This window comes from Vidua chalybeata, chromosome 7 (genome assembly GCF_026979565.1).
Source record: "Vidua chalybeata isolate OUT-0048 chromosome 7, bVidCha1 merged haplotype, whole genome shotgun sequence".
Lineage (NCBI taxonomy): Eukaryota > Metazoa > Chordata > Aves > Passeriformes > Viduidae > Vidua > Vidua chalybeata.
The window spans coordinates 16,289,922-16,317,479 of NC_071536.1; the positions used below are offsets into that span (position 1 = coordinate 16,289,922).

Here is a 27,558-nt window from a genome sequence, read left to right on the forward strand (position 1 = left end):
ACTATATAAGCTGACATTTGCTCTCATAGATAGATAAGATAGATCAATCAGATCTATTGTGCTGTAAGTTTATAAAAATATCCCACCACAGATATACTGTATGAAAGCATTTGGCACTCATGTTTCCTGAGTGCTAATGCATAAGGAAAAACTTTTTAACAAAGCTCTGTGAGTTGCTGTATAAATCCTACTATAGAGTTATGTATTTTCTACTAACATTTTACATGTGGCAGCCTGAGAAAAATAACTGTAATGGTGGAGAGCCATAATAACACTGAGAGATTAATTTTATTGAATTTTAGCTGGTTTTCAGACACAGACATTTTCTTTATTCAGGTATCACACCCCTTTTAAAAGTTTCTAATTTGCACCAACAGGAAAAACAGCTACACTAGACTACTCAGTGATAGGGGTGTAGCAAATCCCAAGTCTATAATTTGTGAAAATAACAAAAACAAATAGGTGTGATTTCAATTTTTAAGTAAGGAATAACATTTTTTGCAAAAGCAACCACTGAAGTATTCCTATCCCAAAGACTGCTTCCTCTGAGGAAAAAAAAATTAAAAAGTGAAGCTGAATTACTAAATTGAAAGACATAACATTAATTTACAGTACTTTAAAGCCCTTGAACATTGTAATCTCAGTATTCACAGCTCTCCAAATCCTTGAGTACCTTACCATTAATTCTTTATAATGGAAGCTGGTAATTTCTAAGCATTCTAATTATCTGATGTTAGGAACTTCACATGTAACTGAAGTTACTGCTTTTCATCTAAATGTATGTCCCATGCTTATATTCTTTAAGTGATGAATACGATTTAGAAATTTGAACTAGTTTCAGATTGATCTCTTCAGAAGACCATGAGATCAAAACTAGAAGTACTAACTACCTATTCTGTTGAGGTTCAGCTCTCATTCTGCAGTAACAAGAATGATACAATCAGGCATTCCTGAAAAGCTCTCCCATAAATCTGGAAATTAAATATGTAAGAGCAGCCAGGTATTTTTTAGTCTTATTTTGCATGGATCATTATGATTTAGCCAGATAACTTTCAGAAATTATTTCTTAACTCCAGTTACCAAAAGTATGACAGCTTATTATCTTCACTAATTTCACTGAAATACATTTTAGGATGTTTGGCACAGGTATCTATAAAAAGACTGATTTAATAGAAACATATCACACATATATACATAAAGCTGAAATGATGGCTTTGTGGACCTAGAAAAACCCAAAACACCATTGAAGCAATTCCATGCAAAATTTGTGCTTGGATATGATCGCAACAACTTTTGTCTTGTGGCAGTATTTAAAATGATTACTTACTATGACATTCACTGATCAGTCCCACTTTGTTTTTGCACTACATGGAGTCCAGCCCCTTTTCTTCGTAGTAGGTGGAAGCAGAAAAAGGTATCTGTCATTGTGACATGTAATTAACACTGCAGAAGTTGGCAGAAACTTCAGTGAAATTTCAAAAAGCACTTCTGACAGTGTATTATTCAAGACAACACTCTAATTGCAGCATGTAGTTTACTTCTCTGAACATCTTCTTTAATACTTATTTTTACAACTGTTGTGTCATACAGAATACATTAAAACAAACATTCAGAAAAAAAAATGTACAAGCATGTGTGTGGCTGATATGCATATACCAGTTTGCATGAAAACTGACAGAACTGAGCACAAATGACAGCTCTGAGCTGGTATCCACAAACCCCTTTTACAAACCATTCCACTCCACTTAAACCAGACATAATGGTTTATAAACTGGCAATTTATTAAGACCAACAGCTCATATGTTTTTCCTCAACATTTGGACCTATTTTGATTTAGATAAATCAACATTCCAAAAATTTTTAAGGAAAGCTCCCTTTCCATCTGTTCTTTCCAGCCTGCTTCATATTACTTATATACACAAAAGGAAGACTTAGTTAAACCAAATTAAAGATCTGATTATAAAAACAGATTTTGGTATGTGCTTGAGTACAAAAAACCCTGTACATTTATTTAGCAGTTGTGTAAATCAAGAACAGTAAATGGCTTGCTTCAAGTGCTCTACAGCTAAGACCTCATAGACAAAGTTCATCCCTAAACAAACACCCAAAAAATCCCCAAAAGCTTACAATGCTAACATTAACAACCTTCTTGACCAAGGTGCTAGTAGGCACTATTGTACTATATTACTCATTAATTATTAAGAGAATCAGACTCTGACCTCACTTACAGTTAATGCAAATTTACACTGATGCAACTGAGAGCAGAATCCATCTTCTGGTGTATACCATCCTCAAATGATATAAAGGAGTTGCAAAAACAGACGGTCCCTTTTGTATAAATATGTCATAAATAAAACATATATAGATACAAATATTCATTAGTACAGCAGCTTAGAACGGTCTAACATTTCAGCTCTTGTTTTTATCACACTTTGCTAAGAACACATCTTAAGTAAGCAGAGTAAATCTTAACAGCACTGTATTAATTATTTGTAATGCTACACACCCCAGAAACAATTTATGCACATTTTGAAGCTTTTAGTAGATCTTTAGACCTTTAGTAGTGAAAGTAGGTAGAAATTTTTGATGCAAAAAAGAATAAATAAATAAAAACTATTAAATATCCCATGTTTGGTACAAATACTTCATATTAAGTTATTTTTATACATTTGTTTAGAAAAATACACTAAATATTTCTACTTTCATTGCCTAAAAATAAGGACTGGATTATGTATATCCTTGTGTTTTTAAAGGCGGCAATGTCAATTACCGTCAAGCTGCTGGAGCAGAGCTATTAGTGCCCATTCCCACAGCCCTAACACTGGCAAAAAAAAAAAAAAAAAAAGCCATTGTGGGGCTAATCACAGCTCCACGTGGATGACCTGGTACAAATGACCAAGAGGCCCATGGCACAAGTTGCATTTTCTCAAAAAAAATGAAAACTTTTTGCTGAAGTTTATAATGCTTGTTTACTAACATATCAGTCAGTCCTCCACACTTTTTTAAAAAGAGCTGCATTTACAAATGTGGATTCTTATCTGTTAAAGCCATCATTTTTTCCAAAAAATGCACATTCAAACTGTGAAATATTAGGAAAATACTCTTGCAAATAAACTATATAAAGATAAAATACACTTCCAAGATAGTATTTACGTTATTCTATAAAGTGCAGAGAAATCCTTCTAAAAAGGGAAATAACTACTTCCTATAACAACAGTATAATTACAGCAGCTTTTGCATAGCATTATTTATAGAAAATTTAATACTTTCAGTTGCTTCAGGAGGGAAAGGATGAAAGTGTCTCTTCCAGTTCAGATCTTTCCTTTGACACTGATTTACTTTCTTCAGGAATGGTTGATGATACCAGATCTCCATTGACAGCACTTCTAGAACAATGGGCAGATCCTACAGAGATCAGTTAAGTATTTAATTTTCAATCCTCAAAAGTATCATTCAATCTCTCAATTATTGTATTTGCAAAGTATTTCCTATATATAAGCAATCCAAAGAACTAATCAAGTTAAAGTCTGCTTGAGAGGAGTTATAATGGAGTCAAAATGCCAGCAATATTCAGAAGGAAAAAACACTGAAGAACTGACTCCTAATGCAGCCCATCTAATCAGGAGGGACTTAATTCTGATCATGATCTTTATTATTGGCAAGGGTGCGTGCCTTCAGAGCTGCAGTGTTCTCTACAAAAGGCAAGAAGCCACTGAAATGAACGATCTTTCCACAATGCAGTGAGTGAACTACCCCTGCAACTCACAGAAGTCAAAAAAAGATAATTTCTACTGTGACAATAAGCAGATGGCAAACAGCAATATTCCACACCACCTACCAGATAATCATTAGTGTGAGAGTCTATTAGAACAAACACCCATTTTCTGGATATGCCTTAGTTTTATCTTGCCAGTAATCCCACTGATTTCAATGTCACTACTCCAGCTGCAAGATCATTTGTAATATGAACGGAAACCAGCATAAGTCAATCAGGTAACAAACTATACAACAAGTGCTCTGATTTATAATATAGGAATCTTACAAATAAAACATTTTTCCTCATGCTAATATCAGTGCCACTCTAAACAGGGAAATAAATTGTTCTTAAAAATACAAAAACTCCCTCCCTTTCAAACTTACTCTGAGAATCTTCAGAAAGTGTATCACTGTAAGATTCTGTATCCGAGTATGTTCGTCTGCGCCTCTGAGAAAATCGGTGAAGAGATAAACCTGGTTCTTTTACAGAGTGATTAATCCTAAAAAGGAAATGAAATCTATTAGTAAGCAAAATCTGTAACAATCCACACAAATTTTATATACTTTAAATTTGAAATAACTTTGGTTATTTCCAACCCAACCAATTTTATATACGTTAAATTGGAAATAACTCTGGTGCTTAGATTAAATTGTGAGTATTAGTGCTTTTTACTATACTAGTCTATTATAGCAGACTAAAAATAACACAGTCAACAATCTTATTTTCACAACTGCAAAGCCTGAAAGTGGAAATAAAAATGAAGGAAATAATTTGAGAAACTGAAATACTGACTGAAAAAGAATGTTAGCGTTTCAAGCTCTAATTTCATGAACTTGTCAAAACAAGCCATTTGCATAGATCTTCTAGCATGATAAAATTTTGGTACTGTATTAAAAATAGCAGCTGCCAGCAATAGCTGATAATCTGCACCTTTTGTTTTTAAAATTAGATCAATTTATGATTTTTAATTTTTTCTCCAAGCAAACAATTCTTCTCACATTTTGATTTTAATGCTGGCAAGTTCAGGGAGGTCGTTTGAGACACAGGAAAAACTTAAGTATAACAGAAAATTACCTTTCTGAAGAGCAAGGACCAGGGTGGCTAATGGAACGCTTCATCTAGGGGAAAAATTCCAAAGAACAAACAACAACAAAAATGTCACAAGCTACTCAGAAGAATGATATGGATATCTACATTACTTTTTACTTTATTTACAGTCTTTACAAAGAGAGATGGTAATATTTTTTTATAAAAAGCAACCACTCTCAGTTAAAAATCTGATTAAACTATATGAAAACAGATGGACTGCCATCAATATCATAAGTTTTAGAACATTCACACAGGAAATAGTTTACTACAAAAAGATGCTACCTCCTAGCTATGGAATTCATTCCCTCTTGCACTGAAGCTCCTCAAGGAGCCATTGTTAATTCCTATGATATACAGAAGTATCAAGACATTTTTCCTTTACCAAATGAAGTTTAAATTCCTCATTACACAATAAAGCCAAATTATGCCTCTTGATTCCCTGTGGCTTCTCTGCTATTACTGTAAAATCTCTATGCATATAAAAAGTTATTATTTTAAATCATAATTATCAACTTTGTAAGTAAAGGGATTGAAGATAAAGAGATGAAAGATCCATATGGAAAGAAAGAGATTCCCACAACAGAATTGCTCAATACAGCTCATTTTGGAAAACATACACAGAACTGAGAAAGCACTTGATTCCCTATACACTGTCTTTCTAAGGGAATGAATTAATAGTGAATAGTTATGCAAGTAATATCTTCATCATTATATATCTTTTTGTTAAATAAGGGAATGATATATTAATAAAAACATATTGAATTACAGACACTGAAACATATGCTATCTTGCTGAAGTGCTCCAAGTCACAAAGCACTTAAGCAGGAGGTGAAGTTATATAATTTTTATGATTAATGTATGGTTAGCACTCTAAAAAAACCAAGCAGCTGAACTGAGGAAAAGTTAAACCTCATTCATTTATGAGATACCTCATTACAGGGCCTTGACACTGATGATGTAAAGGCTAGCAAACTGCAAAGCAAAAGACTGAGAACGGAAAACTGATTTATATTTGGGACCAGTACTGATTTATAACTCAGTCAAGATTTCAGCTGTGGACATCATAACACATAACAATAGCACAGCATTCTCCCCCCAGTCTAACCACCAGTACGACACTTAGAAAATGTCAAAACCATTTGAATAGGTGATGGTGACACAGGAGAAACCAAGGGATCAGGGTGAGGCAGCTGGAACATTTCTGGCTTAAACTTGGCATTAGCGATCTTCACACATTCTTCAAGTGTTGTGATAAATGTATTACATGTGGCACTAAGCAAGGAAGAGGCTTCATTCATGTTCTGAAAGTAAATGAAAGTACAAGCATAAGCAAGAAAAAAAATAAAATATGCAAATATGACTTTCCTCCATCACCTCTCCCAGACACACTAATTTCCCTCATTATCACTAAGAATTTACATTTCTCATTTTTTAAATCAAATGTACACCTTACCATAAGGCAAATTTAAGAAAACACATTTGACAGCATTGCAATTTCTTTCTGACATCTGAATTTCTTTAGGGTACCAGCCAACAATGTCTTACTGCAAAGCTTGTCTCAGAGTGACTAACTGGTATCAGAAGATCATTCAGTGAAACAAATGAATTGCAGCAGAAGGTGTGAACAGTTTTATCACTCTGGAGCAAGGAGCTGCAGGTCAATTTCACCTCCCTAAACCGAAAACTTGCTCTGTTGTGACTAAACATCAACCCCTGCCTTTGCACTAAAGGACCAACATTGTTCACAAGCTGCTCAAGAGTGCAAAGAATGAAGTCATTCACAATTTCCAGTCCTTTCATTCAAAAGAAGGAATACATTCTAGTATTGTACTTGTGCATATTCAGAGACAGATATCTACACTGCATGTTTCCAATGCCTGGAACACTAGTTTTCACTGATAAAAAAATGGAATATCATCCCACATAAGAAAGTAGGAATGGACAAACAGACTGTATCAACTACTTGAACAGAGATGCAAAACAAGACAAAATATTGTATTGCTCACATGATAGCTCTACTGGCCTTTCAACCAAATGGCTCAGGAACAACTACTGGTTCCTAACACCTGGCACAATTACAGTTAAACCATCCAGGTACTTTACACACAGAAAATCTACACACAAGCATTCAAAAATTGACATTAGGGTAAGTCTCCCAACACTGGGGAGATGAATAAGGTTTAAGACAACAACAGTAACTTGAGGTGTATTATATAATGGAATGTAAAGAAATTCTAGAATTGTGCACCTCAATGCTGGGAGGAGAGCGAGTCTCATCATGGTGAACAAATTCTTGTATGGTATGAACTTGCTGCATTAAAAGATCACAGTAGAGACGAAGTTCAGACATTTTGGTTTTAAGAGATTCATTGGTCTCACTTATTTCTATGGAAAAAATGGAAATATCAATTTATTGCATACAACGTACAAACACATTGTCATTTTTAAGCATTTTTCATTTAATGATCAATTTAAAAATCAACTTTAACTTCCACTTGATTTTGAGGAAAACTGGATCCTGGAATGAATCAAGAATTATACTTGAAGCAAACAATACTTTTGGATAACTGGTGCTAATTCAATTACTTTTATGAAAAAGGCACATTATCAGGAAAAATAAAAGAATAATATTTCTTGGCTGCCATGTAATGTTGAAAAAATTACTGAATAAAACTTATGCCTCCCACCAGAGTGGCTGGAAACAGTTACTTTAAGCCTTTCAAGAGAAATTATGGAAAAAATAATAGTTACTATAAAGAGTCACTATAGTCATTTCATCAGAAATGAAATGTCTTCACAACAACTACAAACAGTATGTTTATTCTAGTGACAACAGCACCTTGTAGTATTTCAGCTTCTTAAGATACAAGAGGTCAATGCAGGTGACTTCTAACTCTAATACTGAGGGGGAGTTTACCATAGAGATGACTAGAAATAATTACAATTTATACTAAAATACAATAATACTGACTTTGTACCACAATATTTGCACTATGATTATCTGAAGAAGTGTTACCTAGTAACTAGTTACTCTAGGTAACACACATACCTTTTTCTTTTTTTGTTCTTGTATCTGCTAAACAGGCTTTTGCACTCCCCAGTGCTACCAGCCATCTTTGTCTTTCAGCTGCATTAACTGCTTTCATATAGAAATGCTGCTCCCCTGGGATGATTAGCTCCATTCTTGTGTTGTCTGTTGCATGAACTTGTGATAGAAGAGAAAAAAAATTTGAAATAATAATAACCTCAACTGAGTAACAATCATTAAATACTGCTCAAAATGTTTTAAAACGCTTATGATAATCCCACAATAATACAGTAAATCACAAAGCACCACTTTAAGTAAGGAAAAGCCCAAAGCTTCTCAGCCTTTTTCCCCCTTTCCTTCACCAAAAGAACAAAATAACAAGTAAAATCAACTGGAATGGCAAACATAAAAAAAATTTAAAAAGTGATCCTCCCTTCTTTACATCACTGATTTCATCTGCACTAAAGAAACACTAACAAAAAGGAGTTAGCAGGTGAAAAATACTTGGTGGCCTATGTAAAATAACTTCCACTTTTTAATAAGAAAGTACCCACATCACAAGCTGAGTCAGCTGTGAGGATCTGGAAAAAAATAATAGTCAACAGCAATGGGAAGCTAGAAAACATCTTGCTGTTAGCCAAGGAGGCTGATCTACAGTTAGGAATACACTAAAGACTAAACTCTTACTTCGGAACAAACCATTCACTTACTGTGTCAAATACACCCGTGACCTGTGCATGTGCACAGCTACTAACAGTGACAAAAGTAAAAATTACCCAGGAAACCAAAAGACTAAACATTTCTGGTTTATAAGAATCTCCACTTTTGGATCACTGCTGCTGCTCTTCTGAAAAACTGGCTTCCACGATTAAGTCTCTATCCCTGGTCATAAGAGGAAAAATCAGTAGAACTAAGCAGCTAGCTGACATAACTTCAAGCATGAACCACGTGCACATAACTATTAAAAACAAAAAGTAATAAATGGTGTGTTCTAAATCTCAACACAGAACTCTATTCACTATTATCATTCATTAATAAGTCACTATTATATGTGATAAAAATATCATTAATATTGATAATATTAATTATAATATGTGTGATAATTCATTATTATCTGTGAACTATGAAGCTGACACACTGGACTATAAGTAAACAAAAACAGAGGAGGAAAAACACGTGATGCAAAAATGTATGGTTGGTGATCTTTTCTATTTCCACGGCAGCTAAAATTTTCTCAAGCAGAAATCTATTAATTCTTACCTTTTATTTCACACACAGCCATCTTTATACTTCCTTTGCTGCCTTTGCAAACATCATCCTGGGAATCATAGTATGACAATATCCCATTGTCTAAAACAAACCACCGAGGCTGCCAGCCTAGAAAGACCAAAAATGTGAAAGTTTAGTCTAATTCCTAAATTGTAAATAAAATTCATCTCTTTGGCTGTTAAAACTTTAACAAAAGAGGTGAACATTAAATTATTCTTGTAACACACCAGGAAGTAATCAATCTGTGCAGTCTGAAGACCAAAGCCGCTCTATAACCAGACTAGTGTTATACGGATATTCCATTCCCATTCTCTTTGGGTGCAAGATTTTTCTTCTGCTTTCACTGTATTCCATTCTAGAGAAAAATTAGATTTTAATTTAGCCACCACAGAATCCTGTTTTTAAGGTTGTTAAATTATATACCTCTGAAAACCCATTCTCATTCAAATGTATTTTTCAGGCAGATTTTTCTAAGATTGTAGGAACTTATTTGTAAGATACAAATAAATGCCTGATGCCACCAACTGCTATGCTATGTTTTCCTTTAGCTACTGTATTTCAGTGAAAATTTTATATTTCGCACTTACGTATTGACACTTCTCCATTTCTACAAATAACACAGCACTAAAATATTCCAATAGAGCATAACAATTACACTGGTCCATTATTCTCTGGGTCAGTTGTACAGTAGGAGCAGATTATCCCTCTGTTTTACAACTTGACACCAAATTTCAACTTCCTGCTTGTTTTAGGGTTTGGAACGGCAAAAACTGTGTGGCCAAGCCCTGTAGATATTTGGCAATATGACAGTGTGGCCCAGGGTGCTTTCCAGTTGCCATCCCAACAGAGCGAGCTAAGGCCATCCAGCAGCACTGTATTTTAACACAGGAAGTGAAATCAGGTACCAGACTCAGAAATTAGCTACAGGCTTCATACTATTCACAGCATTATAGAATCATTAAAGGTTAGAAAAGATCTCCAAGATCAACTAGTCCAACCTTTAACCAATCACCACCTTGTCAACTAGACCAGAGCACTAAGGAGACCACATCCAGTTGTTTCTCAACACCTCCAGGGACAGCGATAACCACCTCCCTGGGCAGTCTGTTCCAATGCAACCCTTTCCATAAAGAATTTCCTCCTGATGCCCAACCTGAACCTCCTATGGTGCAGTTGAAGCCTTTTCCTCTCATTTTGTCACTTGTTATCTGTAAGAGGTTGAGTCTGACCTGGCTCCAATCTCCTGTTAGGGAGTTGTAGAGAGATAAGGTCACTCGTGAGCCTCCTTTCCTCCAGGCTGAGCCCCCTCAGCTGGCACACCTGGTCCTGGTATGACTCACTCTCTGGACCCTTGACCAGCTCCACTGCCCTTCTGCAGACACTCCAGCACCAGCGTCATTACAAGTTGTAACACTAATTCAAGAGGAATGGGACCAGGCTGCATTAAATCACATTACCATTCCATGATAAAGAAATAGTAATATGTAACTGCATGTTGTTTCTTTTTTGTTGTTTACTAGCTGTAACAGTAACATACATGTCTTTTTAAATGCAGAGTGACAACTAAAAAGCACGTCATGCTCAAATCTAAAAGCAGAATGTTAAGAACTACAAACTCTAAAGAACAAGAACTCACACAGGAAATAATTCAAATGGTGCACATATGTCAACATTAATACTCAAAGACAGGACAGTAAAATGCAACTCAAAAATGCATGGATCTTTTTTTATGCCACATTCTGTTGCAATACATGGACTCTGTACTGTCCTTATTTCCTGTCAATGCCTGTCAAAACAGTCTTATTCTGTTAAAAAGGGAACCTATCTGAATTCCATCCTCACATTGTTCTAGTACTGGAAAAAAACAGAAGCAAAGGACTTAAAAGGTCAAGTGCCTAACAGAAGCAAGCCAAAGAACAAAAACACCTCTTGTAATTTGAAACTTGGCAGTAGCCTACATTTGAGAAAATATTTAACAAATTTTTAATTCACAAATTCTTATCTGAGGAGAAAAAAAAAAAAAGCAGCTGTATTTCTGGTTTGCTTTTAATGAAGGAAGAAACTAAATGTTTTCCACAACACTTCATCAACAATAACAAGCTCCTTTGCTGCTTGGTGTCTAGCATTAATGACAAGTACTACAGCCTATTTTCGGCCACAAAAACAGATACTATACAGATAGTAGAGTAACAAGGCAGACGATAATAAAATTTAAACATTTTGCTAATATGATTAGATTACTTTTTACAAAATTCTGCCCTCCTACATTCTGAACATTGTAGGTAATCCCTGACTAAGTTTGAAATGAAGTAGATGCTCTCTGTTGGCCAGCACAAGCCTAAGGAAGGGTTCTGAAGTTCACTGGTTTAGAGGACTACTGGCTTTCAGCAGAAGTTAGCTGCATGCTAACAGTCCATTGTATGTATAGCATTCACAGCTACTGTTGAGTATTTGCTTATTAAATAACAGACTTAAAAGAGGAACAAACACCTCAAAAGTTCATTGCCTTTATCCATTTATCTTTTCCTACGGCAACATTTTCAGTCACACAAGTAAAAGTGACAACTTTCATTATTTTGAAAACAACCTTGTGCTCATTCTTTCTCTCATAACCACAACTTTTCCTCTATGTGTTTCCTCTATAGTTACTGTGAAGAAGAGACAAAGACATCAAATATCTATTTAATTACAGCACAACTGGTCCCTTTTACCAGAAGGCCCATATCTGTGGACACATAACTGCTCTGAAAAATGCAAGATTAAGCTCTGTACACTTCATTTCACAGCACATCTGTACAATCCTCACAATGTGCCCCACATTTTATAATCCCTCAGAACCAAGATTCACACCACTTCACACTCACAACCTGCATATGCTGAGGCAGAATTCCACATATGAAGCGCTGAAGAACCAGAGAGCAAAAAACATACTGCCAAAGCAGTGCAGTAAGAGGTACGGTTAAGCATGGTATGTGATCCAGCGCTAATCTGCTTGGGAGAGGCAATTAGTCCTATCACAGCGTCAGAGGAGGAACGTTTCACCTTGACACCAGTGCCTGCCCACTGCCTGCTCCAGAGGGAGATGGTGTCTCTATTACTGCAGAGGATCAGCCAAACAAAACAAGACAAACGCTGATTTTTGTCTGCAGCGCCTCCAAAAATACATTTAATGAAACTGAAGTTCACCATGTGTTTTCCAGGTTGGGATACAGGAGCTCCCTGTCCCGCTGAGAGTCTCTGACTTACTCGGCAAGGCGCAATCCAGGTCGCGAGAGGGGCTCGGCAGAAGGCCAGGGCCGGGCACAGCTCGCCCGTGCGGCTGCCGGGGCAGTGTGTTCGCCCGGTTCCGGCCCGGCCCGGCCGCCGCCCGCACCAGGCTAGAGTGGGGAGCGCTGGCGCTGCTCCGCCAGGCGCGTCCCACGGCCCGGCCCGGCCCCGGAGCCGGCTCCAGGCGACCGCCGCCCCAGGGCCGCCTCCGTCGCGACGCTCGGCCGCTCGCCGGGGCTTGGCTCCGAGCACGAATGTCTCACCAACGCGTTACCGACAGCTTCGGCCGCCACAGGACGCCGGGACCCCCGAGGCGGCGGCAGCAGCGGCAGCAGCGGCAGTAGCAGCGGAGCATTACGGCCGAGGCCGAGCCGAGCCCAAACCGCCACCCCCCGGGCCCGGCCCCCCGCGCCTACCCGCTAGATAGTTGGTCCACTTGTACAGGACTCCCTCCATCGCTCAGAGCCCGGCGCCGGGCCGCATCCTCCTGCTCCGCCTCGGGGAACGGGCGGCCGCGGCCGCCGCGGGGATGGCGATCCCCTCCCGGCCCCACCGCTGCCTCCCCCGCGCAGAGGCGGAGCCGCTCAGCTCAGGCGCGGCGGCCGCGGCGGCTCCGGCGGCGCCGCCCGCCCCGCGGGGTGCTCTGCATCCTCCATGCGCGCCCGGCCGCGCTCCCGGCCCCGCCACCCCGCGGCTGCTTCCGACGTCCTTTCCACTTCCTGAGCGGAGAGGGCGGCCCAAAGAACCGCCCGCCTCGCGGCCGCTGTCTGGGCCGGGCTCGTCCCCACGTCCGGCGCGACTGAGGCGGAGCGGCGGCGCTGGCTCGGCCCCCTCCCCTCGGCGCGGCGGGGATAGTGCCACGCCGGCGGCCGCCTCGGGGCAACATGGGCCGAGGGCTGACCCTGCTCCTGCTGCCTCTGGCGCTTCTGGCGGCCCCGGCGCGGGCCGAGGGCGGCACGGCGGCAGCGGAGGAGGTTCAGATAGAGGTGCTGCACCTCCCCGAGGCCTGCAGCCCGAAGAGCAAGAAGGGCGACCTGCTGAACGCGCACTATGACGGATTCCTGGCCAGCGACGGATCCAAGTTTTACTGCAGGTGAGCCCCCGTGGCACCGGGTGGGAGGACGGGCGGTGGGCCCTGCCCGGCGGGGTGCGTGGCACAGCCGCTCCACTCATCCGAAGCCAGATAAGCGCGACTCGGGGCGCTCCCGAGTGGGCACAGCTCGGGGCCCGTACTGACCGCATCAGCAATAGTAATTTCTCCCCGTCTCTATCTTTACTTTTCCTCAGCCGAGTGTTGAAGGATGCAGAACTTCCCTAGGGTCAAACTAGGGAGTCCCTAGGGAGAAGCTTCGAGAGCCTGTAGCCACACCTCGCATGGAGCCCCCCTTTGTCAGTGTGGGAAAAAAAAAAAAAACAAAACATGTTTGCCATGTTCTGTGCTGTAACCTGTGCAGAAAAACTCGGCTGGGGGGAGGAGCTCCTGGTAGGAATGCACACTAACAATTTTAGGCAGAAACTTTTATATAGCATCCACTTCCATATAGTTGGCACTGTGCAGTGTAACCACATTATTATACTAGTGGTTTGCAGCCTTTTTGCCTCGTGCCTGTTGCTGTTTCCCTTTTTGATTTGTTGTGCCGCCCATTTTACCGCAAAGTTATAATTTAGTCTTTTGCTTTTTCACTTTGCCCCATCCATCTATCCTCAGACAATAGCTTAGCTCAGTAGCTTAGCTCATCAAAATCTTGATCCATTCCTCCACTTGTATAATTAAAGAAAAAAATCAGTATATAGGATAATTCTACATTTAACAGTACCATTTCACTTACATTTCTTTGCCTGTTGAAGTGACTGACTGGTACCTAGAGCGTTGTTCTCTGGATGTTTTGCTCAGTTGCTGTTCAGTGTAGTGCCCATATGGGGAGGCCTCATAAGACCAGAAGCTGCCTCAAGCATTGGCTATCTGAGCTGGCCGGAGTGGTAGGTGAGCACACAGTCCTACCGCCGACATTGCCAGGTTCCACCAGCGCACACCTGCACTCTCAGTCCCATCCTATCCTACAGTGTTGTGAACTGCTGAAGACATTTTCGCTTTTTAGTGCTCCCCACATTCCTCTTCTTGGAGACTTCCTGCAGTGTCACCTTGTTTCTGGTGTGCAGTGTACATGATCAGGAAGATTGGATGTTGTTATAAGAAGTTCAAAAACAAGGGTGTTCTTTGTTTTTTTAAAGGAGGTTTTCCCCTTACATATATCAAGATTTGACCTTCAATTATAAATGTAGCAGAAAAAGTGTTTATACTTTGTAGTCTTGCACTCTAAACATTCTTGTGTGCTAATAATCTGTGTTCTTACTAACTGCAACTAAAAGTTATATTGATGTTAAAAAATATTCTATTAATGTTACTCATACACAGTTTTTTTTTAATAGTCGGACGCAAAACGAAGGTCATCCAAAATGGTTTGTTCTGGGTGTTGGACAAGTCATAAAAGGCTTAGATATTGCTATGATGAATATGTGCCCTGGAGAAAAACGGAAAGTGACAATTCCTCCATCATTAGCATACGGACAGCAAGGATATGGTAAAAAAAGAAGTTCTAACTCTAAACTTTGTCTTTCCTGTGATTTTTACCCTTTGAAACATACAATTGAATACATAGTATTGTAAATGTCTGTGAGAACTGGTGCTCCATTTGGAGGCAGTGCAGCTGTGCAGCCCCAGTCCTGCTCATTGCTACGCAGTTTAAGAAGTCCTGACCCCAGACCCACACCCAGGCCTTGCAGTTCCCATTAGAGCTCAGTACACGCCACCCAATGTGTTTTCGCAAGTATTGCCATAGTGTGAAAAATTGGCAGCAAAAGGAAGATCTCCATGAGCCATATCAGCATTATTGTGTTACTATATTAAATTCCAGTCACATTTGGTTTTTATTATTTGACTGCTACCTGTTTAGCCTTTTAATGACAACCTGCATCTTCTGAATCAAATGAAATATAATGCAGTGCAATTAATCTAAGTAGAAATAATTTGTTTAAAATACTGCTTACATTTTGAATAGTTAATGGCTCTCATTATCACATTACACAGTAATTGCAACAGTGCAATGCATGAAATCTAATTTGAATATAAGATAACTCAGTATGCAGATTACTTAAAAAAAGTTCCAGTACAAGTTTTATACAGTGTTTCAGCACTCAAATGCAGATAAATTCAGCTCTGACCTGGGTGTAGTAGTTTCTGTGAAAAGGTAGCTCCTGCTCTGTAAAAATAATATTTTGGTACTGATATGTCAGAATTCAGTGTATCACTTCTGTTTTTAATACAATTTCATACAAAAAGGAAAAACACAGATGCAAATAAAAGAATGTTCTTTAATACTAGTATTAACTGTTTGTTCCAGGTAGCACTTGAAGGAAGTAGCATTTTCCTACAGCACACCTGTCCTCTGTCTCAGCGTATTCCTGCATGCTGGGGAAGATACCTGCCTAATCTTGAATTAGAAAAGATGCATGTGGCTTTCTAAATCTTTACATGTCTTTCCTTTGTTGGTATGTATATTTGTAAACTGCTGGCACTGAATTCTAGTATTGTATCTTTCTTTTGTAAGGTGTATTTAAATCATTATTTATATTCAGATGTATTTAAAACAACTACTTTTCTAAAGCATGGAAAGTTAAAACCTTTTGAACTCTGAAACCTGTTATTTTTACTATGGCGATTTTAGATGAGTAGTGTAATGGTTTTGTTTATCTTCTGTTTACAGTGTAGATTCTTTAGCTTTTCTTCAGTTTATGAAGGATGGACACAAGCTCAAAATTCTGAGGTTACAGTGTCATGCTCACTGGCTTTGGCAGCTTGCATGTTTACATTTTAATTTTATACTGCATGATTTCTTTATGCTCTTCTGGTACTATTTTTAGACTGCATTGGTTTGTTGCTGTCTCTTTTCAGTTCCCCTTTTTTGCCAGATGCATGGTACGTGGACCTGTGTTTGTAGACAGTGCTGGTTTTACATCAGGTGGTAGAAAATGCTTTGATCCAGGAACAAAGAATTCTAACAGTTGTTTTCTTAATTCAGAGGCCAGACAAAGTATTCCAGTAGTTTGAAGTTTCTATAGGGATTTTTTGCAAGTCAGATGACTTGCATTCTGTTGCTGCTTTTTGAGATGTACATTTTAAACATTATTTTACAGGATACATAAAATACCTTTTACCATAGGTAAATTCATAGGTATAATTCGTACAAAGTAGGTAAAACATGGTATTGTCTGTTTCTTCAGACCGACAATGCATAGGAGCATTGATCTACTACTGTTATGTTTTAAATCAGATTGCAGCTGTTTAATAAAGACATATATCTTAGAACTAGTCTCTAAATAAGCCCTGTCATATGACAGGATGTGAAAGAGTGAGAACTTTAGAAGTATTTGTTTTTCATGATAACCAGTCACCTAATCTCTGAAAGTACCTGAATTAGTATGCAATACAGTTTTGTTTCAGGCAAGTACATGATTAGCAAGTTTCTGAAATCATTTATCTAACACAATCAATCTTCCTGTCTAGATGTACAACATTTGAATTCAGAGTTTAATCTGAATACTAACATGGCCTTTTTTAATAAAGAAATGCTTTACCTGTGAATTTATCATACATGTGATCTCTGCCCATAGTGTCTGATTCCTTAACTGCTTTTTTTTTTCTTTTATTCATAGCACAGGGCAAGATTCCACCCAATGCAACACTGATCTTTGAGATTGAACTTTATGCAGTAAATAAAGGACCTCGTAGTGTTGAGGCATTCAATCAAATAGACAAAGACGGTGACAAGAAACTCTCTGAACTTGAGGTAATATGATACAAATAATTTGAAACAAATAATTTATAAAACTATAGGTGTGGCTGCATCAGTGTTATCTTTCCATGAGCTGCCTCTGCTGCAGCTGATCATGTAAGGTTTCTGTGTGTTTACACAAACTACACTGTGCTGTAGTTTGCTGAAATTTGCTTTAATACATTAATAAGTCTCACACTTCCTGTAGACAAGCTGTAGATGTGTCTGCACTGGAATCACAATACATTACTTGTATACCCCCAGTGTCCTTGAAGATAACTAAATTGAGTACTAGCATAAAAGTCACAATGATTTGACTTCTTCCTGTTCTTCTAGATAAGCCAGTATTTGAAAGAAGAGTTTGCAAGAGATGGCAAAAAACGTCATCCCTCTGCCCACGATGAAATCTTAGCTGATATATTTAAGAAGAATGACCATGATGGAGATGGCTTCATATCAGCAAAGGAGTACAATGTCTACCAGCATGATGAACTCTAAGTACTTTAAAAAATCTTTGGCTGTTTTCTGCACACTGAATTCTAAATAATAATACTTTGTCACAGAATTTTTGTATTTTTTTTATCGTGGAATCTTTTTATATCTCTTAAGGTGACTGTAAAAATCTTATTTTTAACATTCAGCTAATAAAATGTGTCAGATGTTTCAAACGAAAGAAATAAAATTGAAGTACACCATGATCTAATATTTGTGGTTCCTACAACATGTTCCAATCGTACAGTATTGCTCACTAGTCTCTCATTTGGTGAAATACTGATGAAAATAATTATTTCTGTTCTATTGAGCACACAAAAGTTACAGTAGCCTTTGACACAGCTGGAATGTAACTGCTGAACACTTCTCAATCCCCTGTAAAATAAAAAGGGAAAACAGAATCCCAGGAATACAGCTCTTAGACCCCTGCAGGCTCCTAGACTAGCTTTTTGAGGAAAGGCCATTTGCAGCAATTAACTATAAAAGGCCTTAAAATGGGCAAACTCTGCCTATGGAATTTTAAGGTAAAAACAAAAATGTTTTTAAAACAACTTAAAATAACCTCTTTGATATAACACTAACATTATGAATTTGGTGTTGAATAAAAAGCAGTACTTTAAGGGAGTGTTTAAACTTTGACTAAGTAAAATGGTCAGGTTAGCCAGTTTGTTCAGCAGCACCAAGTTAAAAATCTGCACTATCATAATTTAATTGAATGAGGTTGAAGATGATGGGAGATGCTGTATATAAACTTAAATAATTAATTATTTGGGCATTATTCTGGTTTTCCTCACTGGAAAAATGCAAGGAAGTAGCAATAGTTAATAGATAGTTCTTTCATCTGTTAACTGTTCTGCTTGTGCAGAACACATAACACTTGTGTAACACACTTCACTCTTCTCACATGGAAAGCAATGGCTGTATTCATTTCAACACGTAATAATCAGATGTACACAGTGAAAGTGGCAGCACAAGTGAAAAAAGCTTCCATACCTGGGTTATCCTTGAAATAATTTTAAAAGCTATAAAAAGGTTTTTTGCTCTGCCAGTGTAAAACAGTATGGTGAGAGGTTTAACAGAGCCCTTCCCCACAGCCTGATCCCAGCCCTGGACGCAGCTCTGTGGTGTTCCAGACTCTGTGTTTTCAACAGACTCAATTTCCTGAGGCTGGGATGCAGCTGTTAAAGACCTTAACCCCTGAAGTCTTGTTGGAGTGAGCAGTTTCATTATTTTCATAAGCTTCCAAAACATTTTCTGCTAAGCAGGTTTTTTTCTGAGCACATAAAAGAAAGTCAAGAGCAGCCATGATATAGAATCCAACTGCAGCAGGTAGACTGGCTGGTACTTTTTCATAATTAAACAAACTTGATATTAGGCAACAGCACCCTAATATGAAGCTCCCATCCATAGTTCCAGTTGTTCCCTTTTGTAACTGAAACATTAGACTGAGCTAAGTTTTAGCATGGTTTTTAATCTGATACTTCAGTTAAACATTCATGAGAACACTAAATTATTAACAAATATTCTCATTTAACCATCATATGCCAGTGTAGAGAAAGGCAACATTTTGGGGTTTAACAATAAGTTTGTGTAAACAACTTTAAGTTCTAGCATATATTTTGACATTAGAAAATACTATTTAAAAGTATGTTTTTAATTATCATGATAATGAGAAAGTCTAGGAAAAACAGCAATGTCAGGAAATTCATGTGCATTTTAAAGTAGAGGTCATTGACTGTGAAGCAAGGAATTTGAATATAACAGCGTAGTAAAAGGTTTTGCACTTCCACTGTTTTGTATTTCACAATTGGAGACATATTTACTAACTCTGAAAAGTTTGTGGCACAGTTATGCCCATGTCTGTGATAACAGGCACTTACCCAGATCAGTTACTTCATTCTCTTATGCCAGAGGTCAAAACAGGGCACAGCATGCAGTCGTACGTACTTCTGTCCATTAAAAGAGCACTCCAGGCATCCATAGACTGTCTCCCTTTTTGAACTTCCCATTCCACAAAGGACACAGGGGCCTTTGGGGATGTTGTTATTAAGTAAATTAATTCGGATATGAGAACCGTCTCTGAGATAGCTTGTAGAGAGATCAGTCATGCTTGCAGCTTTCTCATAATAATCTGCAAAAAGGTCCTCCAAGTAAGGATCAGAGTTAGCAACGATTTCCACTACTCCTTTATCTGGAAAAGAACATACAAGGAAAAGAAGCAATATTTTGTTATTACATTATGATCTGTTGTTTAAAAAAATATCAGTTTAATTATAGAAATAACTGATGCACAAAACTGTTCTAAGCATGCCATATAGATTGCTTTCCATCAAAAACCCTGTATGATAAATATTTTTCTTCAACTTCACTTAAGACACTGACAAAAGCCAGAATTTTTTGTATATGACCTATGTAATTATATTTTTAGAAATATACCTAAAGGATAGGCATGAGGCAGGCTTCTGAGAAATTGGTGCAAAGTCAAACCACAGCTGTGTACTTGTTTCTATTTTTGCATTTCTAGTTTTATGTTCTAAAAATTGTAAATTCACTTTTATTTCCTATTATTTACCAAAAAATCTCACTAATACTTAATATGTTTAGAAAACTCAGACGACTCCTTGTTAACCTCCTAGCAGATTTCTGAGCATCCAGATGTGCCAGGTAGGAACTATCTACCTTTCCTTCTCTCTTCAGGGACTGACTAGATTGAGTGGAGAACTTTTAGGCAGCTACAGCTCCTGAGATGTATCATACCCACTGAAGATTTTTTCCCCTTGTATGGACTGGAGCAGCACTGAAGGCTTGGTCCATAAAAGTAATTTGATCAAGAATGGGATACAGTGGAGGAAGAACACCTACACACAGCAGCTTTTGGGACGTGTTTACTGCTCAGAATTTATCTTCACACTCAGATCTGCAGATTTCCAAAGTACTTGGACCAAGGAGTGTTACAAGTTTAAGATCTAGGTCTAAAGCTGCATACAGGGATCCACATTTTTGTTGGATGCTATGTTCATATTAGAATGAGAAAAGAGGACTATGATGGTATCCTGCCACAGGAACATAGTGCCTAAGGAGTACATTCAATTATTGCAGTTAATGTTTGATATTTACAAAAAATATTTACAGCTTTTGGCTTCAAATATTGCTGTAATTATAACTTGGATAATACGAGCTGTAAATGGCAAACACATGAAATAGGTTCAATGTTAACTGTGTAATTACACACTACACAGTTTATCAACAGCCATATATTTTAAGATCTTTAGAATTTAATGAACAGATTTGTTATTTCTGAGAGACATGTTCTCAAATGTAAATTTTAATAACTATAATAATTTCAATACACTAAAACTTGAGAGGTACATTTTGTGTCAAATTTTTTTTCTTTAAAAATTCATCTTGGACAGAAATTACAGAAATTCATCTTGGACATAATTTAATTTCTTGGACAGAAATTAAAGAAACAAAGATACACTTTTAAATAAGACATTTGTATATAAATATCAAAAATCATACTTCGATGAAACAAATTATTCTTTAATCTCCTGAATTTGGTCAGTGAAGATGATCCAGATTTCTCTCTTTCAAATCCTCCTTTTGCAATTGGAGTCACACAAAGTTCTGTAAAAATGAAAAGTTTTTAAAAGGACTAAATATAAAAGCCATAATTGCACAACAATTTAATATGCTTTCTAATCAATAAAGTTAACAGTGATTAAATTTAGCTTTGCTAATGTTTTTAATGGCTAGTATAACTTTTTAATACAAGTCTGCACACAGTAATAGCCCACAGAATCCAGTAACACAGAATTGATGGGAATTTTTAACTGTTGGTGGCTTTCAATTAACATCCTTAGAGCCTGTTTTAGTTCATACACAAACTATGGTCATGTTCAGGGGTCAGGACAGTCAGTAGCATAACAATGGAAGCCCTGATTCTGAAGGACAAACATTTTTGTAGTCTTACTTGAAAGTAGAAATGAAACATAGTAAGCAAGGCTGTGAGTTCTGTACTCACCACTTCTGATACTGAATTCTATCCATAACTTGAAAGAAATACTTTAAGGTAAAATCTATGCTGTGCAAATTTTTTATTTGTTTCCAATTGCTGCAATTAATTCCTCCTAAATAGTTTTAGATATTTATACGTGCAAATGATGTATCAGACTGAAATTAAAGCCCCAACAGAAAAAAAATGTTATTAGTTTAGAAGTTCTGTACACTTTTTTCTTTACTTGTATCTTTGTACTTGCCTATTTTATGCAAAACTGATCAGGTAGTCTCAGAAACCTGTTTCTCACCAGCTAGAAATATAACTAAGTGGGGCTTTTTGTTCCATGCAACCACAGAATTTAAAAAATACCAAGTCTAACTTGTAAGAAATGTTCCCACAGCAGACTATTTTCTAGCACCAGCCTTGTTTTTCTTTTCAAGCACTCTTTCTGTCAGAATATCAGAATACTTATGTGCATAAAATTAAAGCATCCCATTGTATGGGATCAGGGCTTATGTATATCAAGAGCAATAAAGCAGTTTTAAAAACTTAGATCATTATAAATAATAGCAGTAATGACAGTAATTCACATCACTTACCGAAATTACCATCCAAATGAATGTAGAGTTCAAATACACTAAAAGCAATAGTTGTATGTGCAGGAAAAACAATGGCTTTGTCCCGCCCTTTATAATTCTGATCTTCAATTATGTGAAACTATAATTTAGAGAAGGATCAAGAGAAAAAACATTACAAATTGAAATGAATAAATAAACAAAATACTATACTTCATATATTGAGAATTACAGTGCCAGGGGGAAACTTTGAAATTGATGATCAAATTTCACAACTGAACAATTTTCTATTAACTACTTTGCATTTTAATAAATTTTGATACAGAGAGAGTAATTTGCATCACTTACTGAAAATTATGTGGATGATTTATTAATACTAGAAAGAGTGAAGTTAGAAGACTTGTAAGTTTAATTATTCAAAGACATCAAGAGAGAAGGGGAAGGAAGAGCATAAGACAAGGAGTAAGATGCTGGCCCTTCAAGTAATAACCTGAAATTCCAATGTGTTACAGAAGATGACCATAATAATGAAAGAAAGGTTATACATTTATTAGAAAATCAAACTAAGAAGTAGTAAATTCCACATTTTTGCCGAGGCTTTACCCAAAGCAATGGCTCATTGTCTAGCCATCCTTTCATTCATTTCCCATCCCTCTGTCCTGTAAACACTGCTAACAAAAGACCAGCTTTTAAACCACTTTACATCAGAACAATAATATTGATTTACTGCAGATTTTTTCTGAGTGTATATTATAAAAACACAATTAAATCAAACCATAAAATTTATAATAATGAGCTTTTTATGCTTGATCATTTGAGTTACAGAACTTTGTCAAACATATTTACCCTCATTGTCTCTCCACGCATTCCAGTATGGACAGTTAATGAGCACTGCCTTGTAGTTCGAATACTTTCCATGACCACACACAAAATTTCCATCCTACTTTTTCTTGATTGATGGACTAGACAATGATCAAAGTTTATTTTTCTAAAATCAAGAGGGAGGCAGGAAGGAAATTTGGACATAATTAGCAGTTTACAAAGCAGCTAAGTAACTTTAAATCAGTAAACAAATCACCATAATGTATGTTTCACAGCAGTAAAACAACTGACCAAGGAAATCTCTGGAAACTTAATATTGATTTTCAGTATTTGGGAACAGAAGTAAAAAATTCAAGGAAAGCTAGTATTCTACAGAGGATATCTGGGACACCCTGGAAAATTCAAAGCTTGTCCATCTGACCCTGGTTTAGTGCCATTAACTGAAAAAAAAACCCTATATCACTTATAAAAAATACTTATAAACAATCATGAAACAAGTGATTGTAGAAGAATTTCTACAAACAGCGGCAGTTAGTTCTATAACACTGAATCTTTTTTTTGAGGAGACTAGATCCTCTTTCCTCACTCCCAGTTATTAATGATGACATTTGGAGGTTACGAATAAACTAGGAAAATATGGAAGGAGAGGTTGCAGATACAAAATGGCATGCACTTCTTGGTAAATACCAACAAGGTAACAATATATATTTGCAAATGCCATAGTTGTGTCATGCATAGTTAATAATTTACTGGGATGCACAGCTGGGATTCACTGGGATGACATTGTTACCAAGGGACAATCTTTGAAATATAAAAAGATAATTACACCTAGAATTAATCAAATCACATTTCTACATATTTGACATCTGTGCTAGCACCACAAGAACACCAATTTAATTTTCAGTGTCCACAACTCAACAAGAATGCTGGTAGAAGAGACTTGATTTAAAGAAAAGTCACAGAAGGTTATGAAAATTTAAGTAGATAAACGTATTTTGCTTTTTTGCAGAAAAGGCTGTGTAATAGTTTCATAAAACCTCAAAGTACCTACAATGGCAATAACACATATGGCTCTCTAGTTCATCAAAGACAAAGAAATCCTGTTTCTGAAACCTGAAGTTAGATAATGTCATTCAAAGTAGATTTCAAATTTTCAATACCATGGTATAACACAGATAGGAGCTTGGATGGATTCTTCCTTTTTGGATTTGTTTTTTTCTTTTTTCCTGAGACATGCATGATAATTCAAAGAATTCAGAAAATTGTACAGCCTGTATTATACAGGTCATGTGTCTAATCCCAGTGATCCAACCTGATACCCTTGAAAATATCAGATGGTGACAGCTACTGATTGGCTAAAAATAATCAAAACCTAACAACTTTGGACTTTCAGCCTAACTGTATGAAATAGAATTATGGAAATAGAAATCAAAGCACAGAATACAACCTTGTAGTAAGTTCTTTAAGTAAAGTTGGTACTTCAACTTCGTGTTTGGTCACTATGCCAAAGGAAGCTTTAAAGGCAACAGAATCTGATCCAGCAACATCAAAACCAACATCATTCATTATCTGATTTCCTCTTCTGCCATTAAGCGAAACATCTGATTTGTCTTCATAGTTGAGCAACTGGTAAGACAAGACACCTGAGTAAAAGAAGTGTGTGATGAAAAGTCTGAACACAGTATTTTCACATAGCAAGAATAAACAGTACCATTCCTACTGTGCTTAATCATTTTGGTATGAAAATCAAAGCTCATTGAGCATTGAGCATTGTTTATTGGTGTTACTACTGATGATGGATGGAAAGAGTACATAGAAGTCCTGGGTTTGACTAGAGCTATTTTCAAATTTCTCTGTATATCATTATTCTCCTCAAGTATTTCCACCTGTAACTATGATGCTGATACATAAAAACATGTAGTATGTTTTGGCTTTAATGACAGGCTCTGAAACCCAAAATGACTCAGTGGAGGCCACACAGAATATTAAAACTAGGAATAAAAAGAAAGCCACTGTATAAAAAATATTAGGGAATTCTGAATTTTGTCTAGATGCCCTACAAAGACCCTAATTTTTCTTTATTTTTGCAATACGTGAATGGGACATGAGTGTGCCAGCAACATTAACTCTGCCCAGAGACTACATCAATTGCTTTTAAAGGAAAACAACAGATTAATTCTGACTTGCTTGAAAGTTTGCATTCAATTATTGTACAATCAAAAAGTAGGTACCAAAGCACCTCTACAAAAATGTTTTTATAATATCAAATACATTTCCATTACACTAACAGAAGAAATACTAGAACACATTGGTTACCAAATTAAAATGAATACAGGGATTCGATTTCCAAATACATCTAAGAATCTGTGGTTTACTCCTTTTTTTGTTTTTAATCCTTTGCAGATATTAGGATAAACTGACATTATTAAGTCACCTATTATGAATCCTGTTTGTGTTTATTTTTTCACCAAAAAGAAGCTTAATATATTTTTCATAATACTAAATAGATTGGAAATGCTTGTCTTTGTCACATAAAAAAAGGAAATTCAATTACAAACCTCTTTGCTTACATTAAAGGACTTTCTTAATACTTTTTGCGCATGACATTTAACCTTTACAGAAAAGACTAGTAAGGTTTTGTGAGAAATTTTAATGAGATTTTGCAACCTTTTTACAAACTTTTAAATGAGATTTCTGGTTTTTTTTTTTTTTTTTTTTCATTCAGGACAAGCCAGCTGACATCTCCTGAATGTTAGATTTAGGATTAAAATTTTTCTTATCATGCTTGTGTCCTGAAATCCCCTCTTGTGGGATCAAGTGGTATTTCCTGTGCTCATATTAGTTTCTCTTAGTAGAGTTTTTAACTGATGCATTTGTTGTGCAAGTAATATCATCAATAATTTTGTCAAAATTGACATTTTAAAAAAATAAAGCAATGAAACTGTTTTGAGAAAACCTGTAGACATGAATGACACACTTTGCAAAGGAATGTACAGGAAGATACAGGCAGTATAGTTCAATTTTGCACCTCATAATTCTGTTAGAACCTCCTCAAAATTTACGCTCTGGCATAGAAAAGGGAATTTAAAAACAGTTAAGCTTTTTAATCACAAAGATTGCAAACATGGAAAAAGTCTTATGAAAATCCAATTGCACCAGTGAGATGTAATAGCTGTTTTCAAATGCTTTTGCCTGTGCAGAGCTCAGTTCAGCACCAGGGACTGCCAGCATGGAAAAGCTGCGGAGTTGAGGCCATTCTTACACACTTAAAAGTGAGTACTTAAAAGGGGTACATTTCTAAACAAATTTTATGTAGCAATTAATCAATATACATCAGTACATCTGTCAGGAATTTGTGGTTTGTGAAAATGGCTTAACTGAATTTGTTTAATACTAGTTCAGAAAATATCAAGAGTTTTTAGTATAAATTACTTTCTTTTTTTTTTTTACTCTTTTCCTAGAAAGTCCTTTTTCCCCCTTTTTTTACCATTTTGATTTGTACTTTTTTTTCCTTAAAAAATATTTTCTTAAAAAAATTTATTATGTGACTAAGCTAGAAAAATGTTATTACCCATTTACTAAGGAAGCATACTACCTGCACAATTTAAACTATGTTTACTATGTCTTTACTAGAAAACATGCATTTTTCCACTTTGAAGAAAAATAAAAATCTTACCTGCAGAAATTTCTTTCTCCCCTTGAAGAATGTCTTTTAATGTGAAAGGTGTTGAAGCAAATTTAGATTTTTTTGAAAGAGCACATTTTCTTTTTTTAATCACAAGGCTCAGAGGTTGGTATCTGTCAGCTTCACTGAGGCTGGGCACTGGAACTAATCTTCCTCCATCACCAACCTGTTTAACGAAGTTTTTGGTTGCAGCAGCAAACATATTATGACATTAGCATTGATAATAATAAAAAGCTCTCTATCAAGTGTAGCTTCCAGACATCGAGCCCATATTCAATTCTTCTTATATTGCTCTTGCAAAAAAATGACCATGTTTTGAGAAAAAAAAAATCTGTCAAATTGCTTTTTTTAGAGTGAGTTATATCTCACTTTTAAAGAATCAACAGCATCTTAGCTACTGAACTTCCATGGTGTACTGCTTGAGACTTCTCTCAGAGACCTTCAGTTAAGCTCTCTAATTCTGCGTGATGAATAATGAATTAACAGTGTAAACTGAGAGGGAAATGGTGCCCTTTTCTTGGCAGTTTATTGCCACTCTTTAAAAGACAAAATTTACTGTCATAGAAACAGAAAACTATCTTCCATAACCCTCAACTTCCCACTAGGAGTTATTGGTGTACTGTTGGGTCCTTGCTGCAGCTGGATTCTGGTGTTTTAGCAACAGCAACAAAGCAGCCCAGACGTGCTCTGGGAGGGCACTGGAATTACACTTGGATGAGCACTGGGAGCTCTGTGAGACGGT

The 27,558-nt window shown here is 36.9% G+C and overlaps 3 protein-coding genes across 5 annotated transcripts; 1 reads left to right on the forward strand and 2 right to left on the reverse strand.

Annotated features, from left to right (window-relative positions):
* Positions 1–1,530: 1,530 nt before the first annotated feature.
* On the reverse strand, positions 1,531–13,066 carry PLEKHA3 (pleckstrin homology domain containing A3). Of its 3 annotated transcripts, none has more exons than XM_053947475.1 (8): positions 12,827–13,066; positions 9,135–9,251; positions 7,896–8,051; positions 7,095–7,231; positions 5,983–6,147; positions 4,832–4,875; positions 4,141–4,256; positions 1,531–3,405 (listed from the first exon to the last, which is right to left on the reverse strand). In XM_053947475.1, exons 1-8 carry the CDS (start codon positions 12,864–12,866, stop codon positions 3,278–3,280), a joined length of 903 nt encoding a protein of 300 aa, XP_053803450.1. In that variant the 5' UTR covers positions 12,867–13,066; the 3' UTR covers positions 1,531–3,277. The 3 variants fall into 3 exon arrangements, with proteins under 3 accessions (XP_053803450.1, XP_053803451.1, XP_053803449.1); XM_053947476.1 differs by lacking the exon at positions 12,827–13,066 and adding an exon at positions 12,390–12,626; XM_053947474.1 differs by lacking the exon at positions 12,827–13,066 and adding an exon at positions 12,011–12,125.
* A 134-nt stretch (positions 13,067–13,200) lies between these two features.
* FKBP7 (FKBP prolyl isomerase 7) lies at positions 13,201–17,940 on the forward strand. Its single transcript, XM_053947477.1, has 4 exons — positions 13,201–13,503; positions 14,841–14,992; positions 17,124–17,257; positions 17,579–17,940. Exons 1-4 carry the CDS (start codon positions 13,295–13,297, stop codon positions 17,738–17,740), a joined length of 657 nt encoding a protein of 218 aa, XP_053803452.1. The 5' UTR covers positions 13,201–13,294; the 3' UTR covers positions 17,741–17,940.
* A 1,593-nt stretch (positions 17,941–19,533) lies between these two features.
* On the reverse strand, positions 19,534–27,018 carry PJVK (pejvakin). Its single transcript, XM_053948135.1, has 6 exons — positions 26,808–27,018; positions 24,579–24,774; positions 23,156–23,297; positions 22,334–22,451; positions 21,257–21,361; positions 19,534–19,925 (listed from the first exon to the last, which is right to left on the reverse strand). Exons 1-6 carry the CDS (start codon positions 27,016–27,018, stop codon positions 19,624–19,626), a joined length of 1,074 nt encoding a protein of 357 aa, XP_053804110.1. The 3' UTR covers positions 19,534–19,623.
* Between the last annotated feature and the right edge of the window lie 540 nt (positions 27,019–27,558).